General features: G+C 40.3%; 1 protein-coding gene across 1 annotated transcript; it reads left to right on the forward strand.

The window, feature by feature from the left end:
• Positions 1-1,654: 1,654 nt before the first annotated feature.
• Positions 1,655-20,621, forward strand: TOM1L1 (target of myb1 (chicken)-like 1; the record flags this gene model as incomplete). Its single annotated transcript, XM_009868377.1, has 13 exons — positions 1,655-1,733; positions 6,788-6,937; positions 7,360-7,479; positions 8,805-8,912; positions 9,581-9,697; positions 13,201-13,334; positions 15,857-15,917; positions 17,307-17,424; positions 18,316-18,412; positions 18,903-18,963; positions 19,459-19,546; positions 19,818-19,890; positions 20,558-20,621. Coding segments are annotated over 13 exons (1,270 nt in total), but the record flags the coding sequence as incomplete, so codon positions are not given.
• Between the last annotated feature and the right edge of the window lie 1,436 nt (positions 20,622-22,057).

Here is a 22,057-nt window from a genome sequence, read left to right on the forward strand (position 1 = left end):
CTGAAGGGCCACGTCCTGGTTTTGCCGGCCCCTCGCCGCTTTGTGCTTCCTCGTTTCCGCCTGTGGAACCGGGAGAGGGAGATTAGTTCTCACGTAAGATCCACTTCTGCAGTGCAAGCACTCGCCGCCAGCGGTGGCACGTTTTAACACCTTCTCCCAGAACGATGAGGTGCGAGGTTTCTGCACAAGTATCTTTTTTACATCAGCTTTTCCTTCCTTTCATTTTTTCACATCCCATGCTCTCACCTGTGGCTCTCAGAGCTTGGAAGGTCAGTTGTAACTTCTTTTCTGATCCGTGCCACAAGCAACAGCATGCTTTGACCCTCCCTGCTAGTTTTTATGCGGAGCTTCTATGCAACAGAGCTTTTTTTAATAAACTATTTGCTCTTGTGCACAGCTTGTGCTTACAGAGGAACTCCTTGTGACTTCCTCCTAGGCAACTACCACTGTGATTACAGTCACAGTCTGTAACAGGACACTAGGAACGGCAGAAGTACTGTATCTAATTTTGTTATTTTAATGCGACATCCAGCTCCTGACCAGAACATTTCCAGATGCTCCAGTGAGAGAGAAGCAGGAAAGAGGAGTGGAGTGGTAATAGTACAGCTTTCTGCAAGGGAAAGTTCTCTTCTCTGCTCTCATGCTTCCATCCATCACTTGTTGCTCTACGACCAAGTATGACATATGACTAAGAAAAATAGAGGAGTCTCTTGGTTTTTTTTCTGATCATTTACAACAGCATTTCAAAATGAAAAATGTAGTAATGGTAGCTACCCATTTAATTTCATTGGCTTTGAAATATTTTCAGCAAAGGTTTATTTATTTTTTTCTCTTATTGAAATATTGTATTTGTGCCTATTGCTCCATCTTAGATTCTAGAGAGATCGAAAAGAGACTTTAGGACATGTTGTTTTTGTTGATCATGAGCACTGAGCTCGCCCTAATAATTGTACACTATAGATAGCTCATGTTAATCAGGCAAAAGTATTTCCCACATGTGATAAACTAGATGCTATCTTCCACCCTTTTCCTCTTACACAGATAGTTAAAAGATACAGGATGTATATATAGAAATCAAAATGACTGGGCTAGAAATGCCACTATCTCTGGGGTGGAATGGGTCGTCCATCCATACATGGTAATTACTCAGATGAGTTAAAAGCATCCTGCAATTATAAGATTGGAAGTTAGCCAAGACACCCCTACTCCTGACAGCACTCCCAGCAGAATATTTTTTAATTGCATCATACATGAAAAATATGTGCCAGACAACTCTTGATACGGCTCGCAATTGTTACTCTCTTTCGTATCAATAAAAGCTAGATAAGTGGATCTATTGTACAACAGTGAAATAATACAGTTTTGGAGGAGATGTTGCAGAGGAAAATAACTTTATTTCTTTGCACAGGTCTCTGGAGTAATGCACAGTGTGCGGTAACAAACCTGATTCACTGCTTTGTTACTGTAGCTCAATGCTGAAGTGATTTTGCTGAAATCGATGGGGCAATTGCTGTAGTTTTATGTGGGTGTAAATATAGGGATGGATTTGATCCCATATCTCAGGCAGGTATTTTTGGCTCTTGGATGAAGTTATGAACTATAAAAACAGTCTGGCTTCACTGGTAACTTTTTTTTACTTAAATTCTTGTCACAGGCCTAAAGATGCAGTTAAAGCACTAAAGAAGAAGCTTTCAAAAAACTGTAACCATAAGGAGATCAGGCTTACCCTGTCTGTAAGTACAGCTATGTTTATATTAATTAGACACTAAGAAGGAAAACATTTTAAACGATAAGGTGGCATGCAAATTATCACTGACACAACTCTCCGGGATGTTTTCTGTCTTTGTTGTTTGTGCGTGCAGCACTGCCACAGTGCACATCATCTACTGGCGTTCCACAGAGCCTTGGATGATGCAAAGTGTTAAATTTACTGTCGAGCATTTGTTTGTCTTTTAAACTTGTGCTACGTAAAGTAGTATAGTTCTCACTTACTCTAGTGACTGTCTGTCTGTGAGCGCCCCACCTGTTTGTGAATGGTGTGGAGGGTGGGCTATTACATTAAAGCTACATTTGACCATTCTTTAGTCATCTTGTGGGACTGATCTTAGTTAAACTAAGCATGGTATGCAGCGTGGTGGAATGGGTGATACCTGTTTTGTAAAGGTAAATGTTATCACGTATAAATGAGAAATTTGAATGGAAGGGTGAGAACGGTGAGTTAAACAAAGCAGCAAGACACGGGGTCAGCCCCATAAGGTTCATTATGAGGAAAGGTTGCAGTGGCTGGGAATATCCTCATCTGAGATAACCTGGCCTCCAGACCCTGACAGTGTTTCTGAACTATCCCAGAGTTTGGGGGTGTGAGTTCAGTCAGTTTAAGGTTTAGTGGAATACATTAACCTAGTTCTCTGTTTCCCACTGCAGTGGTAACGTAGGCAGTAGCAGGAAGTTCCTAATGCTGCTGTAACTCCAAAGTTCCTGAGTTAAATTACCTTTGACTAACAATAATGCAACTGTGAGAAGAATCATACCATTCATATTTTGAGTTGTTGGGGATTTGTATCTTTCATTATTTGTTTAGAAGTATTTTCTTCTCCATTTCCTTCTTTGAGGTTGTAGAGGCCTGTCTGCATTACACTGAGTACTATTACTCATGGGTTTGGTATTTTTTGTGCAAAATCATTATTTATATCAGTGTGTGCTAAGAAGTGATTAAGGAAGATAGGTGATTGATAGTGTCAAATTGTAGGTCGCTTAGTGATTGCCCAAGTGTCTGCTGACAAGTCAGAAATGCAGATAAATATGTTAAACATACCGATGTATGCCTTCAGCTCACTCCGTTTCCGCAGTGCTTTCCTGGCTTCCTCCTCCACTGTCTCATGAGTCACCTTTTTGAGAGTTCCACGTGTTTGCATAACAGAAACACTGGGTTTCCGCTGTAATTGCAATTTCCGTATCAGATCTCTCTTTCTCCTGCAGTCTTTGTGCACCCAGGTCCTTTTTGGAGCGTCTGACATAGTCAACTGGAGTTATCATAATCCAGTGCTTAGATTTAGGAGCCTTTGTTTGGATATTTGCTCTGCAGATACAGCCAAGGTGACATTATAGCTTAGCTTGATGTAAAAGTGGGAGAAGGATTTTATTTCAGGTGTATGCATGGAAGAACTTTATCACTTTAATCTAGAAGCTCATTGTATTTGCTTGCAGACTGAGTGTATACTGGGTGTCAGTTTTGCTTGTAGTTCAACAATTTCTCACAGTCTCTTGCCCGTTCCAGGACCCTTTCTCCGTGCCTGTTCTCACCCACTCACATGGACGCACGTAGCTGTGCCTGCCAGGCAGTCGCATCATTTTGGCTCAGCTTCTATTTTCTGACTGCGGGTTTCTTCTCCCCAAGTCCGTTAATATTTTATTTTATTTTTTAATAATAAGAGCCAGTCTTTTGTATTTTCTTGCTCTCGTTCTTATGCAAGATCTTCAGTCCTTTTCCTTTCACTCTGCCCCTGCCTCCTTTCCTTTTTCTGGTTTCCTACCAGCACTGCCATCAGTTTAGCACGTGTAAAACCTTTCCTTTGATGACCTCATTGCTGACCATGTGTAAATTTGAACTCCTTTGTTCCCAGATTGATCTTTCTATGAGCTGTATCTTCTTGATTGCCTTAATGAAATTGTTTCTATTTCCCATTTTGAAATGCTTGAGTTGGAACAACAAACCATTGCAAGCAGAAAACCAGAAATGATTTTCAATTCCTAAAACACAAGTGCCTCCCTTCCCCATGCAACTTTTATCTCTTTCAACTTGTTTTTTCTCCTAAATTTCTACAAAAATAAGAGTTCTTTTTTTGTGCAACTTAAGTTACTGCCTGTATTTCCTCCAGCTTTTGAGACTTCACATCAAATTGTCTCTCCTGCCTACAGCAGATACAACTAAGAAGGCCCCACATCTACAAACCACTTTTCTTTTGAAATGTACTTTGATCCACTTTTATTTACTCGACCTTTACATTCTGGAAGTTAATCTTTCTAATGAAACTGCTTAAGGAACTCGTTCCCAGAGCATGCACGCAGAGGGAAACATGAAAATCTGTGTCTGGGGTCGTGTGACTGCCTGTGTGAGCCCCAATCCTGTTGCTGAGACGTGTCTCAATCTCAGCAGTGTCTTCCTCCTTTTGGCTCACAGATGCCTGTTTACTTGCTTGGAGGAAGCGGCAAGCGCCAGCTCTATAATGTTTTGGCTACAACTTGACTTCACGTACTGGGATCTACTGAAGTTACCTGGTGCTTGTGAAGTCACGCGGATTGAGGTTTATGTGTGTCAGGCCTCGACGTTGCGTCACGCAGAGTCTTTGATAAAGCCAAGGGATCAGGCTCGGCAGTGGCAGTTTTGCAATCAGAGTGAAGAGGATTAGAACTTTTCGGCAGGAACCCAGCAAAGTGTGCATGTGTTATTTGACTCCACAGTGCTAATAGACTTGGGATACGAAAACTCTGTTTACATAGTGAATAGTAACACGCCTATTGAGTTGTCTCTGTTGATCTCCTTTGGTTTTGTAAAGCATTCACTGCAGTGCCCCAGCTCCGATGCCCCTGAGGTCTTATGGACTGAGCAGCTTGTGGGGAAGTAGCTTCTTCAATGTGTCCTCTGTACCCGTGTCCAGGTTATGTCCACCAGCTTGTCTCCTTTTTGTTTCTGCTTTGCAGTTTGTCTTCACCTCTCTTCAGATGCCTTTCAGCATTTTGGTTTTGTGCTTGCTGTCACGTGAACCAGAGGGCTTTGGTTGTGCAGTTTGCCCCTATTTTAGTGCAGAACTCTTCTCAGCTGGCTGTCTGGTATCAGCTAGCCTGGAACATAGCAGTTCTGTCAGTTCCAGCAGCTCTCAGGTCCTCCCTGTCATTTAGAGGAAGTTTAATGGTTCGGTTGAAGTTAATTTGCCGTTTCTGTTATTAAAACATGTTTCTGTTGAGACTCCATTGTGCTCTGTGGAGCAGTGGTTGACTTGGCCACCTTGGATCTACTCGTCCCAGTGGAACTGCTTGGGAAGGTGAAGTCTTATTTGCAATGAGAAATAACTATATTGAAATTCTAATGGAAGGTGTTATTAGCATGAAAGTGGCTTGTTCATGAATGGTCCAGTTAAAAATAATTGAGTCAAATTCGTTTTTTTCTTACACCAGCTTAGTTTTGCTCTGAGTGGGCTGTACTGGCATAATTGAGTGGAGGATCTAGCCCATTAGTTCAGTACTTTCATTCAGCGGGTAAATACTCAGGCCCTTAAGTAGGGAATTAATAATAGGGAGTAGCATACCAAATTTCCCATACACTGGGTTGAAAATATTTTACACAGGCCATCTTTGAAGTACTGCACAGGCAAATGACTTGGCTTATTAGCATATGTTTCATGTACTCTTTCAAATGAAAAGTAATGATTCGAGCCAAGATTTTTTTTTGTAATTATCTTTCAGGTTTTCGCACAGCAGTCTACCAGTGCCTCTTTGTTCTACCCTGTTTTCATTTCAGCAATATATTTTGTTCTGGTCTTAAACCTGTTCTCCTGTAAGTTTCTGATCACACTGGGAGAAAAATCCCCAAGTCCTGAGGCTAGAAAATGAGTTACAAAAATGATTTCAACTTAGTCAAATATAGTCTGCTCTGAATAGGAAAGTATATTTAACCTACTTTTATCAGATTACAGTAGTGTCACTTAACATCTGTGTATCCTTTTGGGAATATATCTTATCTGTTGCATGATTAAAGGGAAATTTTCTCTTTAAACCCACAAAATTTTGCAAACTTTTGTTAATTTCTACCATTTGTTTTCACCTTTCTACCTTCCTGATTAAATTGGGGTGGAAAAGAAATATATGGTTGAAGGGCAAAATGCTGAAGAGTGACTGTTTTTCTCTACAAGGGGCATTGTGGTCCTGTGGTCAATCTCAGATCTGAGCGAGGCAGGATGAGTTCTGTTCCTGATTCTGCACCTGATTCTGTTCCCGATTCTGCACCCAGTTTCCTGTCAAGACTTGTACTGGCCTGATCTCAGGTGACTGGGACATAGAGACAGCTTTTGGTGGTTCTTCTGTAAAAATGGAAATTGTGATCGGCCACCTCAAGGTGTACAAGGGAGAAGTATTGTGCTGCATTTGATAGGGCAGACGTTGCTTGCCGGGATCCTGCTCTGAGCATTTCAAGCAGAATTTTGGAAGTAGACTGCTTTCATCAAGACAAATCTGACAATTGGAAGAATTCAGCTGTTCTGTTTCAAATTACTGTGACCTTTAAGATGCATGGAGAAATTGTACTCAGAGTTGTTGAATTTGTTCTTTTCTATTTTTTCATTAGTGTCTCATAGGGCAGATTAGGAAAAGGCATTTAGTGATCTTATTTCCTTCTTTTGCAGAACTCTTCAGAGTCTGTCAGGCCAGGGTACCTATGTGCTAGGCAGTGAGTTAATTTCATTCCTGAATCTGTACAGGTAATTTTTTTAAGCTATGGACAGGTTTCATGCTGTTAAGTTCAGTAACTGCTGTGACATGGAAACAACTGTGACCATATTTCTCTGGTAAAAATCACAAAACTCTGGCAAACACATTTCATTTTGCATTGTGCATGCAGTGAGCTACTGTTGCCCTGTAGTAACCTCATCAGACATTCTAGGGAGACAGATGCCAATAATCTCTTCGTATCCATTTGTACTCTTCCCTGTAACACCTTGGAACGAATAGAACAAAAGCAGCCAAATTGTTTACATCTTGCATCTGTGTAACAGAACCTTTTGTGTGTGTTCAGCTGCTCGAGATGTGTGTAGAGAACTGTGGCCCAAGATTCCAGTCCCTGGTTGTGAAGAAAGATTTCTGTAAAGACAAGCTGGTGAAACTCCTGAATCCAAGATACAATCTGCCAATTGACATGCAGGAGAAAATCTTGACCTTTATCATGGTAAGTCTAGAGTAAACAATGTTTGTGTCTCTGCCATACAGTAAACATTTAGTGATGCCTATTTCTGTGCTGCAACACACTCATGGGGACCTCTTCCTAAAGCAGACGTTATTCTTGATGCTCCTGCTGCGCGCAGGAGTAGCATGGACTGGAAGAAAAAGGGAGAGAACTGGAAAACCGTCGACTTCCACCTTTTACATTCCCTTCCTAGTCTGTATAACATGCTCCTTCAGTGGTTGCACTTAAGAAACAGGATGAGAGGTAATTTCGGAGCTTTTGTGGTCCCTGCTGCTTTGAGTGGAGTTAGCTGGAGTGGATGGAGGGAACGAACTCCTTCAGGACCATGTGTTTGAGAAGAGCTTGTCTAAGCCATGGACTGTCCACTTCTGTGACTGTTACTGTTCTTGTTATTTCAAAACTAGACGTGGGCCCGAGGTTTCCAAGGGATGGTGGATGTGAGTGAAGTAAAAGAAGTTTATCTGGAATTGCTGAAGAAAGGAGTGGAGTTTCCATCTTCTGACACCAGCAGAGGAGGACTTAAGGTGGGGATACACAAGGATACTTCATTAACCATTGTAAATCAAAAACAGGATGTGTTAATTGTATGAGCTCTGTAGATAAAGAAGGTGTGTTTGTTTTGTTTGGGGTTTTTTTATTATTTAATTGCTGCAGGGCAGAATATGACCAACCTACTTAAGCACTTGAGCAGAAATCAGTTTCAATTATAACAGCAAAGATAACAAAGACACCTGGCCTATATAATAGTTTGTTTTATTTCAAACCACAGATCAGTGGATATGTTCTCAAAAAAGAAAGCCTCTCTCTCTTGAGACTGTCAAAGCGTGCAGAGGATTTGGGTGCGCTGTTTATCTCAAGGTGAATGAGAGCTGTGTGCTCCAGCTTCTGAAAGGCTCAGATAAGACAAAGAGGATTTTCACAAAAACGTACACTGTTCAGAATATGAGCATTATCTATCTTTAAAATTAAGCCAAGATAGGTAGAAATATGAAAGAAAAGATTATTGTCTATATATCTCTCCAGCTGTTTGCTCAGCCTGTACACAACACATGTTATTTAAGCATATGTCATGGACAGCAGTGTGCAGCGTTTAGGACATTAGGTATAAGTGTGGCTTGAGCATTGATGATCAGCTGGAAACACAGTACATACTTTAAAGCCATTCTTTCCAGGGTTTGTTTTTTTTCCATTAGAAGGATTTTCACAAGAGTTTTGGGAAGTGTGAAAGCCATCCACCACCGGGTGGAACCTTGCAATTACAGAATTAGATGTCTATAATCAGTGCAGACAGGTATGATTCAGATTTATCCCGAGTTTGATGTAATGACTGAGTAGTGCACAAAAGCTTGTGTATTTAAAGGTTGTTTGAACAAGCGCTCTGGAGAACATTCTCAATAGGCAATTTTTTTTTTCTCACCAACTACAGTAGAGATTATTCTGTTTATTGTGTGTATCTGCCAGTTAAAATTGGTAGCAAACCTTCTGTTGATCTCAGCAACAGCAGACCTGAACACAATTTTTACCTCAGTTTCTAGAAAGTGAAGGACTTGAAGCGTGTACTCATATGCAGCCTGAGTTTTAGATTTTTCAAGAGCAGTCAAATAGTTCAATTTACTTGCAAACCCATTTAAAAGATATCTGAATTCCACGCCTCATTTCATTACAAAATAGCCCTTAGATTTATTCCTGTAAAGTAGACCTTGCTCAACAGATTTCCTGGGAGCATTGATTATGAGAAAGCTAATGCCCTGGTGTCTAGTCTGACGGAGATGCTTCGTAGCTCTCTCGTCTGGATGTCTGCTTCAGTTCTTGTGTTAAACCCGAGCTGTGCTCTTTTGTCTTTCCACAGACTTCACCTCAGCCTTCTACAAAGTCATCACCATCTTCTGCTCTTCCTGCAAAACGTTCTTTAATGCCTCTTCCCACAGGCCCAACATTATTGTTGACTCCTGAGCAGGTGCAGTACTATAGGTTTAGAGGAGGGCGGGTCCACTAAAATATATTGTTAATGCGTGATTTCAAGAACCTGAGTGCACAGACCACTGGAAGAGACCATCAGCTCAAGTGGCACGGCTCTGTATTCGTGGGTTTATGTTCGTTCCCCAGAAGATGGTTTAGACACTGGTGTGCCGAAGCAAAGTAGGCAGAAGCAAGTTCAGTCAGTGCCAGGCTGTACGCCAACCAGAAAGTGGAATCATTTACTCAAGCGTGAGAATACCTAATGGTGTTGTACGGTGTTGTTATGCAAATGGATAAAAGTTACTTCAGAGAGAAGTGAGAAAGCCAAACTTGCTTTTGCATAAGGCTTGTGTAAAGAGATTATTCTATAAAGCAGGAAAGATGGTTCACTTCCATTCCTGCGTGGCCTGTAGGTGACTAAAAAAAGTAACAGTAACATTAGTGAGAGAGATTAACTGTAAGGAAAATGAGTAGCACTATCAGACTTGGATCTTAGTTTGATTGCACATATAAAAGCTGAGCTAATTCCATTCATTTTCATGGCGTGTCACCAGGGTAAAATAATGCTAATTAGGCTCATATTATACCTAATGGGGAAGAAAGTGCACATTGGAGGCAAGAATTATTCTGCTCACTCTGTTCATTCTGTCCTGTCTAACTCAACAGATTGGGAAACTGTACAGCGAACTGGATATGGCCAAAATGAATGTGAGAGTCATGTCATCAATATTAAAAGAAAATGTTCCTGGCTCTGAAAATCCAGATGATATGAATCTTTTACAGGTATGTGGTAATTCCTTGGTAGAGTATATTGGTATGGTTTGGTTAAAGTTGATTTTAAAATACGTTGTAGCCTTTCTTTTAACATCTGGATTTGGATTGCCAAATGGAATCCAACAATAGATTTCTTTCTCTGTTTTTTTGCTCAGCTTTTCTTGTCTTCTTCACCTTCCCCTGACATCTAGATAGTCAGGAGAGGCCAATGCAGCTTGCAATGCAAATTTGAGCTCTAGGGAATTCCAAGGGCAAAGGAATTTCATAATGGAGCATTCTCTGTTAAGCGTGTTCTGTCAAACAGCCCTGAGAACATTCCAGTTGAATGCAGTTGCCTTGTGGGAAAATAGATGATGACACAGTCTCTCATATCCATCCTGGAGTTTTCAGTGCTCTCTTTATTATTACCAGTACCTTAAAGGCAGACTGAAGGCCAATGAGGAATATGAAGCATAGGTTTTATGTGTGTGACCTCAAAGATTGGGATCTTGCTGTGCTATAGATGAATCCACGTGCTCTTAAAGCGTAGCCTGAAGGAAGTCTATTGCAATAGTCCAGTTTAGGTTTGACAAGGAATATAGAGACGTTCTTCTCTTTGTCATTTCTTCTGTTTGCTCATGTTATATTTTCCATTTTAATACTGCACTTTTTAATTTCTAATTTAGCATTTCAACAGTAATCTATGTCAATGGACATTTTTTGGTTTCATATCGTCTGCAAGAATTTAAAAAGCTTTTATCACATCCTTCAGTTTCTAAACTCTGAACTTCTATGACGAGGAAGCATTTTGGGCAATTTGCCAGCATTAAATGTGTCAGGTAACTAGATTTTGCAAGCCTTCAGCGTGCTTCTCTTGCCCAGTGGAGAACTTTCCCTTTGCAAAGAACCCTTATTGGGTGCTGCTGGTTTCCCTTCAAGCTTGTGCTGTTCAGTTGTGTCTGTTTACGCATTGGTGCACAACTGGAGGTGAGATTTGGAGAGACAGCAGCAGTTTCCCGCTGTCTCTCATCTTTAGTGACAGGCTGTGCTGCTGGTCTGGGAGAACCAGATAGGAGACAGATGCAGGTTTCTGTTCCTCTGAAATTCCTTGCATCTCCAACACTGTCTCTTTCGCAGAGATTTGTGGAGCTACAGGAGGGAAGAAGGGCCTGTGAAGCAAGGGTCTGAGCAGCGTAGACTTTAAGCACAGGCAAAAGCTGTTGCAATAGATTGGCAGAGGTGCTGCTTTGCCTGCACTGAAGCATTGAGGTTGTTCCAGCAGCGAACATCACGCAAGCAGCTGTTCTATGCACTATATTTTACTTCTGTAGTTCTACAGCCACCGAGGAGGTTGCCAAAGTGCAAACTGCCCTGATTTCACCAGCCAGTGAAAGCTATCCCAGGTAGGAGAACGCTATTTCTTCCTCAGAAACACTGACTTTGTCATCGACTGGACAGAGGTGGCCAGGTTGATGACAAAGTCAGTGTTTCTGGTTGCAAAACATTAAAGGTCCGTCTTTTGCTTCCTCTCTGCTACTATGGCCCTTCTGCAAGTGGGTGCCCAGGTTAGCTTGCCCGCAGTAACCCAGTGGATTCTTATTGACACTCCCAGCAATAAAATTGTTGGCAAAAGTTCCAGGACAGGGTGTGGAGTTCCCATTTGTGGGAGAGTGACTGAAAACTCCTTCCTTCTATGTTATTTTCAGGGTTGTTCTTTCTTTTCTTTTCCCCTGTGCACTGACTGAGTGTTACAACGCATCAAGCACGGCTAGCCTGTTCCTTCAGCAGTATTTAATGTTCCCCTTTGTTTGTAGCCCTACTTGGATTGCTTTGATTAGGCTTTTGTTGTCAGAGAACAAAGTCCTTTACCAAGAGCTGCTTGTTCAGGCTTTGAGGGAGTTGGAGATATTAATTCAGTCCTTCTGGTTATCTTGAGTCTCTCAATAAAAACTGTTAACAGGGCGAACTTAATCAGGGTGAACTTAATACATATTTTCAGTTCTGGAGCTTCATTAGTGGCTTGGCTCCTCCCTTACTCCACCCAGTTTTGGACCAGATAGCAAATCCCACTTGAAATATTGTACTGACCAGCAACAGTAGTTAAAGAACAGATAAAGCTCGGTATCAGCCAGGAAGAGTAACAAACTTTTCGTACTGAATAATGTATAGACATGCAGGATTTTGGGTCCAGACCATCAGCTGGTGAAAATCAGCACAAATTCATTGGAATGACTGATGATTGTTATACTGGCTGGTCGTCCATTGTTGTAAGACTCCAGTTTTCAAGACGTGAGAGCGCACGCATCGTCGTGGGTAGGAGCAAAGCCTAGCAAATCTGTGCTTGGAAGGAGCACCTCGTTTTCTTCTCTGCTGAATACCGATAGTTACAAAGGAGCTAGACTGCCTGTATAAGGGAGTCTTAAGAAACAGACTTTTTAAAAATGCGGATCAGGTAGTAAAGTGTGGAGCTGGAGGAGTTTTAAATGTAATTACAGACATTAAACTGAATATGTTTTTGTGTGTTTTATCCTGGACTATGAAGATACGGTACTGAGAGGTACAGTACGCTGTAATCCTCATGCAGATTTGGCAAAGGGGACCAACATTTCTTTTAACAGAAATAAAGCCATTTATTTATGTGAAGTATATGTTTTTGAGGAGAAATTGGATCTCTGAAAAGAATACTAAGGTGATTTCTGAATAGCAGTTTGCAAATAGAGTAATTTTTCTCCCTCCTGGGTTCTTTTTTGTTTTTTTTTTTGTCTAAGTGGAGCCAGCCAGTATTTGCAAATGCACTGCGGGGAGGGGTGGGGAGCATTGGCTGTGTTGAAGTTTCTGTTACTAAAGAATTTGTTTCTTTAAACATGCAAAATCTGCAGTGGAGAGGAATATGAATAAATTACCTTCCATTTCAACTAGCAATAATGCAAAATTCAGCTGATAGGAGAATTATGAGAGGTTACTGAGCAGACTTTGCTAAGTTTGTGTTACTTTCTCAAAAACTGCATAGATGAAGTGCATCCAAACTTCCCAGCGTACAGGAATAGTTAGAGCTGAAGATGTGTGTCACAGAGCATTTCTGTCCTTTAGACCACTCTTGTCTTTTCTGCAAACAGACATTGAAGAGGATCACATCCATTATATCCATGTGAAGTGTCGTGCTGAATTTAATCAGCTTCAACTCGGATCAAACCCGATTTGCTCTGGGTCACCCAGAGGCTTCTTTGTTATTTTGCAATTCGTAATTTAGACTTTAGAGACACATATCTCTTTAGAAGTAAAGGTGGGTCTGGAGGTAGGGGTTGGGTAGGAGTGCTGGCTGTGATGATAGGAGTTGTCAACCTGCCTCGCAGAGATCAAAGACATGAAAATTATGCTATTTGCAATGTTTGGTATGTGTGCTGTTTGTGTAAATTAAGGAATGTTACCCATGAGTCTGCAGTGTTCAAGTGTCGTATCGTTCTTCTCCAGAACTGACAAACTGGGAGACCACAGTTACGACTTTTTTATTTTTTTCCCCCCACCTTGGGCAGAAACTGTATAAGACCTGCCGGATGATGCAGGAAAGGATCATGGAACTGTTGGTGACAGTGGAGAATGAAGATGTGATAGTTGAGTTAATCCAAGTAAACGAAGATCTGAATAATGTCCTCCTGGGCCATGAAAGGTAAGTATGGGGCTTCTCTCCTCACATCTGGTATCCAAACTGAGTAAATGTACTTAACGGGCAGAGGTGGTTCCTACATCTAATGTTAATCCTCCGCGAGGAGACGGATGCAGTCCTTAAATCCAGAAAAGAAACATGATTGCAAGAAGAGAAAGCTATTTAGTTGCCTTCTCTTAAACACTTCAGAAATGGTTTATAAAGGCAGAAAACCGTTGGAATGGAGTAAAACAAGTTAGTGGTATAGACAGGAAATTGAGTGAAGGCACACAAACAAAAATCATTTTGGAATTTGACATTCCTTTTTGGTAATGCACAGTGAATTTGTCATCCATCTACTGCAAACCCTTTGGTACTGGTGATGGTCCTTATCTCTGTTAAGTGTATAGGCTTCCAGGAAAGAGGACTTTCTCCTTTCTAAACAGCTTTGACAGCTCTACTGCAGAAATCGGCCATGGAATAACATTCTGCCTCGTTGCATGCTTAAGAGAGTCGCTTGCTGTTCTCAGCTGGATTGAAACACGCTGTTCTACTTGTCTTATAGCAGAAATTGTTTCTTTCTTTCACACGTGAAAGCACCACAGTGCTTGTGTTGACATCCTGTGTATTTGTCAGTTATATTATTGCTAGCATGACTAGATGCTAGCAAAACTGAAATTAATTTAAAATCAAAATTCCAGTATTATCTCCCAAAATATCCCATGAGTATACTCCTGGAAAATCTTCTGGTTAATAGGGACCAGGCTTCTGTGTTAAGTAGTTGATCTCCTCCATGGCTAAGAAATGTTCTAGAAATTGTTATGCATCAAGGGCAATGGTTCATGATTAAATTTAGCAACTTTGGAGGATTTAGTAATTTATTATAATTTTTAAATCCTGCTCTGAATGCTGCACTGAAAGTATCGCTAATTCTTCAAAATGGCGTGACACAATCTTTGGGCCTCATCTTGACAGCATTGATTTTTCCTTACTCAGCCTTACATCATATGTCTGCAGCAGTGTTGGCATATTTTATGTAGCCGCCTTGATAGAATTGTGTGTTCTTGCTTTAGGAAGCTTTTCATTTTAGTGAAACAAAAATAGAATTCTGTTTGGCTTCTGTAAATCCACTGAAGTCAGATGTGGGCTTAACGTTTTTTTCACAACTGGTGAATGCTGGCAAGGCCAAGAACCTTTTGAGCTGTGGATAGAATTCAGCAAATTCCTTGTGAAAGATTCACCTGGTAATTGAAGGAGCAATTACCTGGCCATTATGAAACGGGACAGGAAATTACTGCGTTTTAATACTAGAATCATAGAATGGTTTGGGTTGGAAGGGACTCTAAGGATTATCTACTTCCAAGCCCCTGTCATGGGCAGGGACATGTCCCACTAGACCAGGCTGTGAAAGGCATTATGGTTTTATGTAAGGAATCTTCCTGGTTGCAGATGCATTGCACTTGAGAGTTGCTAAGTATTAATAATACTTGGTTAATATTTGCTGCATTAGATTTGTTCTTCAGAAATCAAAAAACTGCTGAACAGTGAGATGTGTAAAGGACAAACTGTTTTTAACTAGCTGCATCTGCTTCATTCTGTGTGTATTGTTTGAAGACAAGTCACGCTGCATTCTCTGCTTCTGATTATTAACGTAGAGCCCAAATTAAGTCGGGAGCAAAAGCATTGTGCAATAAACTGGCCTCATGTACGGAACGATGAGTCCCTCTAGTGGCTGTAGCAACTTCTTGGTTCTTCCTATAATTCGCATAAATATTTTATGTTCTGCAGCTGGAAAGGGTTTTTTCCTTCTGTTCCTCCCTGTGTATATACAATCTTTGTGGGCCTTGCCAGCACGGTAACCCCAAACAGCAAATGCAGTTATACAGTGTCCTGGCCAGTCCACTCTGGGCTCTTCTAAAACAGATCGACTTTGTGGGTGCTGAATGTCACTTGGCTGGGTCTCCTCTGGACCCAGTGTAGCAATGTTACAACTCCTAGTGCATAAATATTTATGCAGGTGGGTTTTTTTTTCCTGTTTTAAAAAAAACCAAATAAATTCTAAACGCCTGAACTAATGAGAGGGCTGTCTACAAGAACAGGCACGTGCTTTGTCCTGAGATGGCACGAGGGAATGTGGGGGGACCTGTAAGGACTGAAAGCTGCCTAGGACTCAGTTGGAAAAGTGTTCTGGTCAGAAAGACCCAGATTTGCCAGTTCTTGTCCGTCATGAACAGGCAATTTTTATTGTCAGCTCTTCCTTGGTTTTGTTTTCGAAGATACAGACAGTTGTCTCTGGAAGTGAGCCCCAGCCTGGTGTAACATACACGCTGGTGTTAGTGTAGGTGATAGAGGAGCACGGCCCTGGAGAAGAGAGAGTCACGTGGCTGGTGAAGAGACCAGTGCCCCAGCGAGAAGCACCTGTAGCGCTCGTTTGGTGCCTCTGGAGTCTTCTGATAATCAAACTTTGATTTTTAACTGGTTTCATATTCTTGCGAATGACATCACAGAAATGTAAGAACGTGCATTTGACTGTGCAACTTCAACAGGTTCTCTCGAAACAGAGTTCGGTTTTTGGAGAATCAGAGAATAGAACGTGAACGCACAGAGGTGAGTAATTATAGGTGAACTCGTGAAGTGCAGGGCTGTAAACATGCCTTTTCCTGTGAATTGTGAAAAAGACCCTTTTATTCTCTGATGGGCAGGTACAGGAGACAACAGGCTTATCAGTTTTCTAGTCTTGCTTGTAGAATTTCACATAAATTCAGTTAACTGAAGTAAGAAAGAAACCTAAGATGGAAGCTTGGTCAGGAAAAATGAGAATGAGAGATCTATTCAAGTGCTGGTTTATTACCTCTAGAGCTAAGCACTATTATCTGCCATTTACAAAATTAGGAACCATAATGTTTCTTTTAATTTGTTCTCTGTTAAGCATTTATAGATTGAAATACTACTACACTCTCAGAATTCACTATTACTGATGGGTTTTTCCCGAGTCAAAGCTTTTTCTGAATTGTGAATAATGGCTTGTAGCAAATCTTTCATGAAAATCCTTTATTGATTGGTAATTACGGTTGTTAATTGTATTGCTCAAAGTAGTTTTACACGTGTTTCAGCTTCTGCTAAGCCATAATTGTGCAGTCGTCTAGGACTTAATATGAAAACAACTGCATTGTGAGTGCTAAAATACAGCTGGCAATTATTAAAAAAAAGGTATATCTTGTTTTCCTGAAAAGCCACTGTTACTACATTCTGGTTATGTAGGTCGATGTTTTTGCTTGGTGGATGCACTGTTGGGTTAGTTAATAGTCCAAATTCTGTGCATTTTCATTTATTGTTCAGGAGTCTCCAAGTTTAAAATGCATAATCTTCTTTTTTAAAGTTTTATTTTAAAATTATATATTTTTAATCGGATGTGACCAAACCCATATAATTCAAGCATGTGGGTTTATTAAAATCTTTGCCTGGTACTTTTGAAATTCACAGGAGAGACAAAGGGAATCCTTTGCTATGTCCTTGGAAACATTGTTGTGATTTTGAACTTTTCCTATCCAAAACAGGGCTGAAAAAGTCAGTCTCCTAAGTATGTATTAAATCTCAGTAACACAAATAAGTAGCATTAAAATAATTGTACAGGATCAATCAGAAGATCAATATCAAAAGTTTTTATCTAAACAAGCTCACAATTACTTTTTAGAATTGAGTCTATTCTGTTTTCTAAATCAGAATTGTTTACCTTGGTTTTTGAAATAGCAACCTTGCTGAAACCCATCTCTTCTGAAAAGCATTTTTTTGTTTCATTAGCTGTCTTTCACACATAAAAAAATCCTAGTTTTCTCTCATCCTTACCAAATTTTAATATTAGGATTTCAAAGTTTATATTTTATGAAAATAGCCATTTATTTAAAACAGGTTTGTTTTTTCTTAAAAAAAAAAAAAGAAAATATAACAAAACAAAAGAACCCAACAAACAATTTTTATTCCTTTTCAAATCTTAAGCTGTACAGGAAGCAGCCGTCTGCTCCTTCCAGTGATCTGCTTGACCTCTCCATAGATTCTCCGTCTCCTGTGTCAGCTGTGGCACCAACTGACTCTGCAGTGTCTCCTTCAGGCTTCAGTAAGTGACAAACGCACGTTTCCCTTGCAGTCTGCTTTCCTAAAGCTACCCTGCCAGAGCTTAGTGGAGGAACAAAGAAGTTCCTTTTGAGAAAGAGAATAAAGATACTCCTTAATATTAAGGATGCTCCTTAAATCTCGTTGAAAGGAGAATTGATGTGTGTACATGGGGGGGGGGGGTAGAATAGTAAAATGCTTCCTGTAATTTTTTTTACAGTGGAAGCAATAATCTTTTTCTGCCATTACATAAACTTTGACAGTAGAACGTGCTCTGTTTTCTATTACAATGAAGCCTGTAAAACAGTCTGGTAGTTGCTTGTCCTGTAGGATTGGAAGAAAGAAACACAGATACACTTTTCTCATACGCTCTTCGTGTCCTAAGGTTTTTTTAGAAGGCACTTGGTGTTAGAAACAATTCACTCTGAGAAAGGTACTCATCTCCTCTAACTTTAAACCTCTTTGATAGTCATGAAGAGTGAGTAAAGCTCCTAACTTTGGTACTCTGAAGAACTGTTTGCAGAAGCCCCTCCTTTATCCACTCTAGGGGAATCTGTATTCTGAAGATAAAGGTGTGAGTGTGCCCCCCAGAAATAAATGCCTGTAATTCCATAATTCCATTTTAATCTTTCAGAAATAGTGACAGGAGTTTAAAGTATCTACCACATATAGCACTACTGATGTTGGTTCAACATTTTAAGGAGATAAATGTATTGCATGTGAAACCTTCTCAGAGTTACTAAAATTTTGGGGTTTGTGCAATAAACAGCAATTCATTTCAGACTCTTTATAGGCCTTCCAAACAGAACTTTAGCCTGTCAGTGTTCAGAGTACAAGTAACTAACATTTGCTTAATAATGTTTAACTGATCATTAATTATCACTTTGAATTTCAGATTGTGTATCTGCACACCCTGAAGATAAAAACAAGCATCATCCATCGATTTATCCTCGCCTAGATTTAGCAACTACTACAAAAGCTCAGCAATTCCCGTGAGTAATCCCTTATCAAGAAATGGTAACAGATAACAGATCTGCAGCAGTATTAGTGCTCTGTAAGTCATCTAATGAGTTTATAGAAAGCTCTGAGAACACAGATTTTCTACTTTTACACATTAGTCCAGTAAACCAAGTGAAAACTCTCTGTGTGCTGGACTTTGCTTAACAGGCTTAAAACACTACTCCTGCAGCGCTGTTTACCTCAACAGTCAAAGCATACCGGAGACATTTATGCTTGAGTGTTGCCAATGCTGCATCGGGAGGGAGAAACAGATGAATTGTACAGGTCATCAAGAAGAGTTTAAGACAGGAGTTCCCTACATTTTGTAGTTCCCTACCTTTTGTGAATGGGACACTAGCCTGCCTACCCCTGCTGCTCTCGGTTGTGATAGATGAAGACAGACCAGCAAAAAACCAATGTAACAATCAGAATATAGAGTTCTGGTGGTTTCTTATTTAATTTCAATGTATTGCTCTCTCCTAGATTTGCAACTGAAGCACAAAACAATAGTGTAAGCAACCCATCTGGACATTCATATAGCAATGTGAGTAACACTCAAGTTCCAAATAATCACTTTTTGCTGGCAGCTGTCAAAATGAGAACTGTTTGGATTTACCCTGACTGCTGTCCATGTAGGATACAAGCATCTATTCCGTGACCCTTCTCCATACATTGGGAAACACCTGTATTTGGTGACGAGTAAGAAAAAGAAAAGATGGGAAGCAGCCCCCAAACACGCACGCAATATTCCCTGTTTTAAACTGCAAGTAAGAGCGGATACCTGTATTGTGAATACTGCTGTCCTTCAGTCTGCATAGCGCAATGCATTTCACAGAATTACACAAACGTGCTACAGATAACACTAAAAGATGTTTTGAACTTTCTGTGGAGAATTGAGATTAATTAGACTGATACTGTTGACCATAGAATTTACTTGCTGTAATCTGAGTCTGCAGATAAATCAGCAGTTATGTAAGTTAAGTCAAACCAGTTCTCGCAGAACAATCTGTTTATGTGCTGTTTTGCTTGATGTCCTTAGCTGGCGACTCTTTTAAGCCCAGTGCCTCTGAATCCAGTAAACCTGCAGGCTGGAAATACTGCATCGCTAAATGGAGCATCACCAGCAGGTAATAAACATTGCAGACCACCTAACTTGCATAGAGATACATCTTTCATGTTATAAAACTCAAGGCCTTTACATAATGGCTGTTAAAGACGAGGAGCAGCAACAAAACTGGCAAAATCTCCTGTTGCTCATAGCTTCTCTTAGGCACATCTGTCCATTTTAGCATTTAAAGCAACAAGGTACTTTCCGGAAGATAAAAAAAGTTACCTGCAGTAAGCATGTTTTTCATTTACATTTAAGTCTCAATTTATCTGCCTTTCTTTATTCTTCAGCTGCATCAAAGAACAAGTCACAATCACCCCATTACTATGAGATAATGGAATTTGATCCCTTGGCTCCCACTGAGTAAGTAACTTTGAAAATAGATCATGTACAGTTTGCTAATGTAAATGAGGGGCTGCAGTCTGTACATACTTATCCAATATTTCTGGCATAACCAGTTAAGTAGCAAAGTTTCTTCATTAACTGGCATCTGTAAAAATCGTGGCATAATGCTATGTCAGAAACGATCTACTGAAATCCTCTCCAGTGATACGAAAAGGTGACTAAAACACGGTTAAGAGTCCTGGTGGAGGAAGGTGATTGATGCTGCAGTACAGGTAGTTCTGGAGCAAAGTCACTGGAGTAATTTCTGTTTACAGCTGTCATGGTTTTTAAGAATGTTGTTCTACTGCGTATCGAGAAAATCCTCAATTTAACTGTAAGTTAAAAAAGGGAATGGATGGCGGGACTCTGCAGAGGGCCAAAGGGCTTGCCTTTTCCAGTCCTGTTCCCAAACTTCATTCATCAAAAGTGGCGATGTCCAGAGGTGTCTCATGAAGTGCTTAATCACAGACACACCACAGGATTAGCTCTCTTTCCATGGAAACCTGGGCATCCTACAACTGGTGCTGCTCCATTAAGCAAACCCTGTAAACTCCTGGCACTTCATGCTTGGGCAGGATTTCATTGGTAAGTTTTGTCAAAATGAAACAACTGTGATGCAGGAGTTGCCCTGTTCCTCCTCTTTCAGAGCTATTTATGAAGAAATTGATGTCATGCTGAAGACAGAAGTTAAAAGGAATACGGACTGCTGAAGGTGAAGTCTTGTACCGAACACACGTTACTGTCGGATGCGGGTCCTGGGCAGCGCTGCCTGGAGCATACAAGTGCGTGATGGGAGAGGTTTTTCATTTTGACACAGCAAATAATAAGTATTGGAATACTAAGCTGTGTGGAAGTTGAAGAGTTACTTGGATCTACACCTCGATAATTTGTCCTAAGTATTGAACTCTGTATTCTTCAAGGTGACCTGCACGATGATTTTTAAAGTATTCTGGGGGCTTCTAAAATATGCTTTCCAAATTCAGCTGTGTATGAAGTAACACTTCACACCTGACACAAGTAAACTAAAGGGACTCCTGACACTGCAGAAAAAAGTTTTTCTTCCAAGTTAATTGTTTCCTTGTATTGCTTTATCTCTTTGTGCAGCAAACAAAACAGGTAATGTTTGCAGAAACTGCAGAACCAGTTTCTGTTTTGGCCTTATTGCTGTCTGCATTAACCTCCCTCAAAATTTATGAGGGGCTTTCGATACATCGGATTTTTCTGAAATTTGGCCTCTGTCTGAAGACACGCAGTGTTACTTCCCTGTGTTCATATTCTGAGTACAGATTTTGTTTTCTTCGTAAAAGCCTGCGATGTATTTGGATTTTTGCCTTGGTAAGAACCTGAGCTGAGACATAAGGTGCCGCCATCTGTGGGTAACAGGCCAGGAAGAACCCGCTTGTTCCTATGTTGTTGTTGCTTTTATTTACTCAGTAAATATTGGAGGGGGATCAGTCATTTCTTTCAATGTTCCTGCCCTGCAGTTTGTTGTTCTGGTGAAGGAGAAACTAATCATCTACAATGCAGATGAGCAATAGTTATCCATTTATTTTAACCAAGTTGTTTAATCCTGTTAATAAGTTTTATCTTTTATTGATTAAAGTGCCTTACGTATTTTAATGCTGAATGTAAAATGTGCACTTTAACAGGAATAGTTCTCTGAATTTATAGTGGATATAAAATTTGAGAACTTAGTTCATGTTCATAGCTGATAAGCTAATTTTTTTGTGAAATACTGCATTTTAAATGTTCATTATGTTAACTGTTTAAGTGATAGGAAGTTCTCAGTTGGTTTTGCAATTTTTATAGCATAAAATTCCAAATAAAAGCAAATGCTTACTGAGATGCTAACTGCCGTCACTTCTGAGTTTTTGCATATTCCATGAAATACCAAATGTAGAAAGCTTTGAAAGTGTTTTGGTGTGAATCCATGGTGTTTCGTTGCCGAGTTAGCAATTCTGCAGTAGGACAAGTGTAATACCTATGAAGAACACAACCTTGAAGAAGTTGGGGGCATTGATGTTGTAAGCAGAGGTGAAAAGATAAGCTGCTTTATTTTTATTTCTCTCGTATTATTTGCAGTGGTCTGGGCAGCACCCTGAGAATACTGCTGAAAATAGGGTTTGAGGTGAATTGATTTTTCCCT

This window comes from Apaloderma vittatum, unplaced genomic scaffold (assembly GCF_000703405.1).
Source record: "Apaloderma vittatum isolate BGI_N311 unplaced genomic scaffold, ASM70340v1 scaffold17774, whole genome shotgun sequence".
In the NCBI taxonomy this organism is placed as follows: domain Eukaryota; kingdom Metazoa; phylum Chordata; class Aves; order Trogoniformes; family Trogonidae; genus Apaloderma; species Apaloderma vittatum.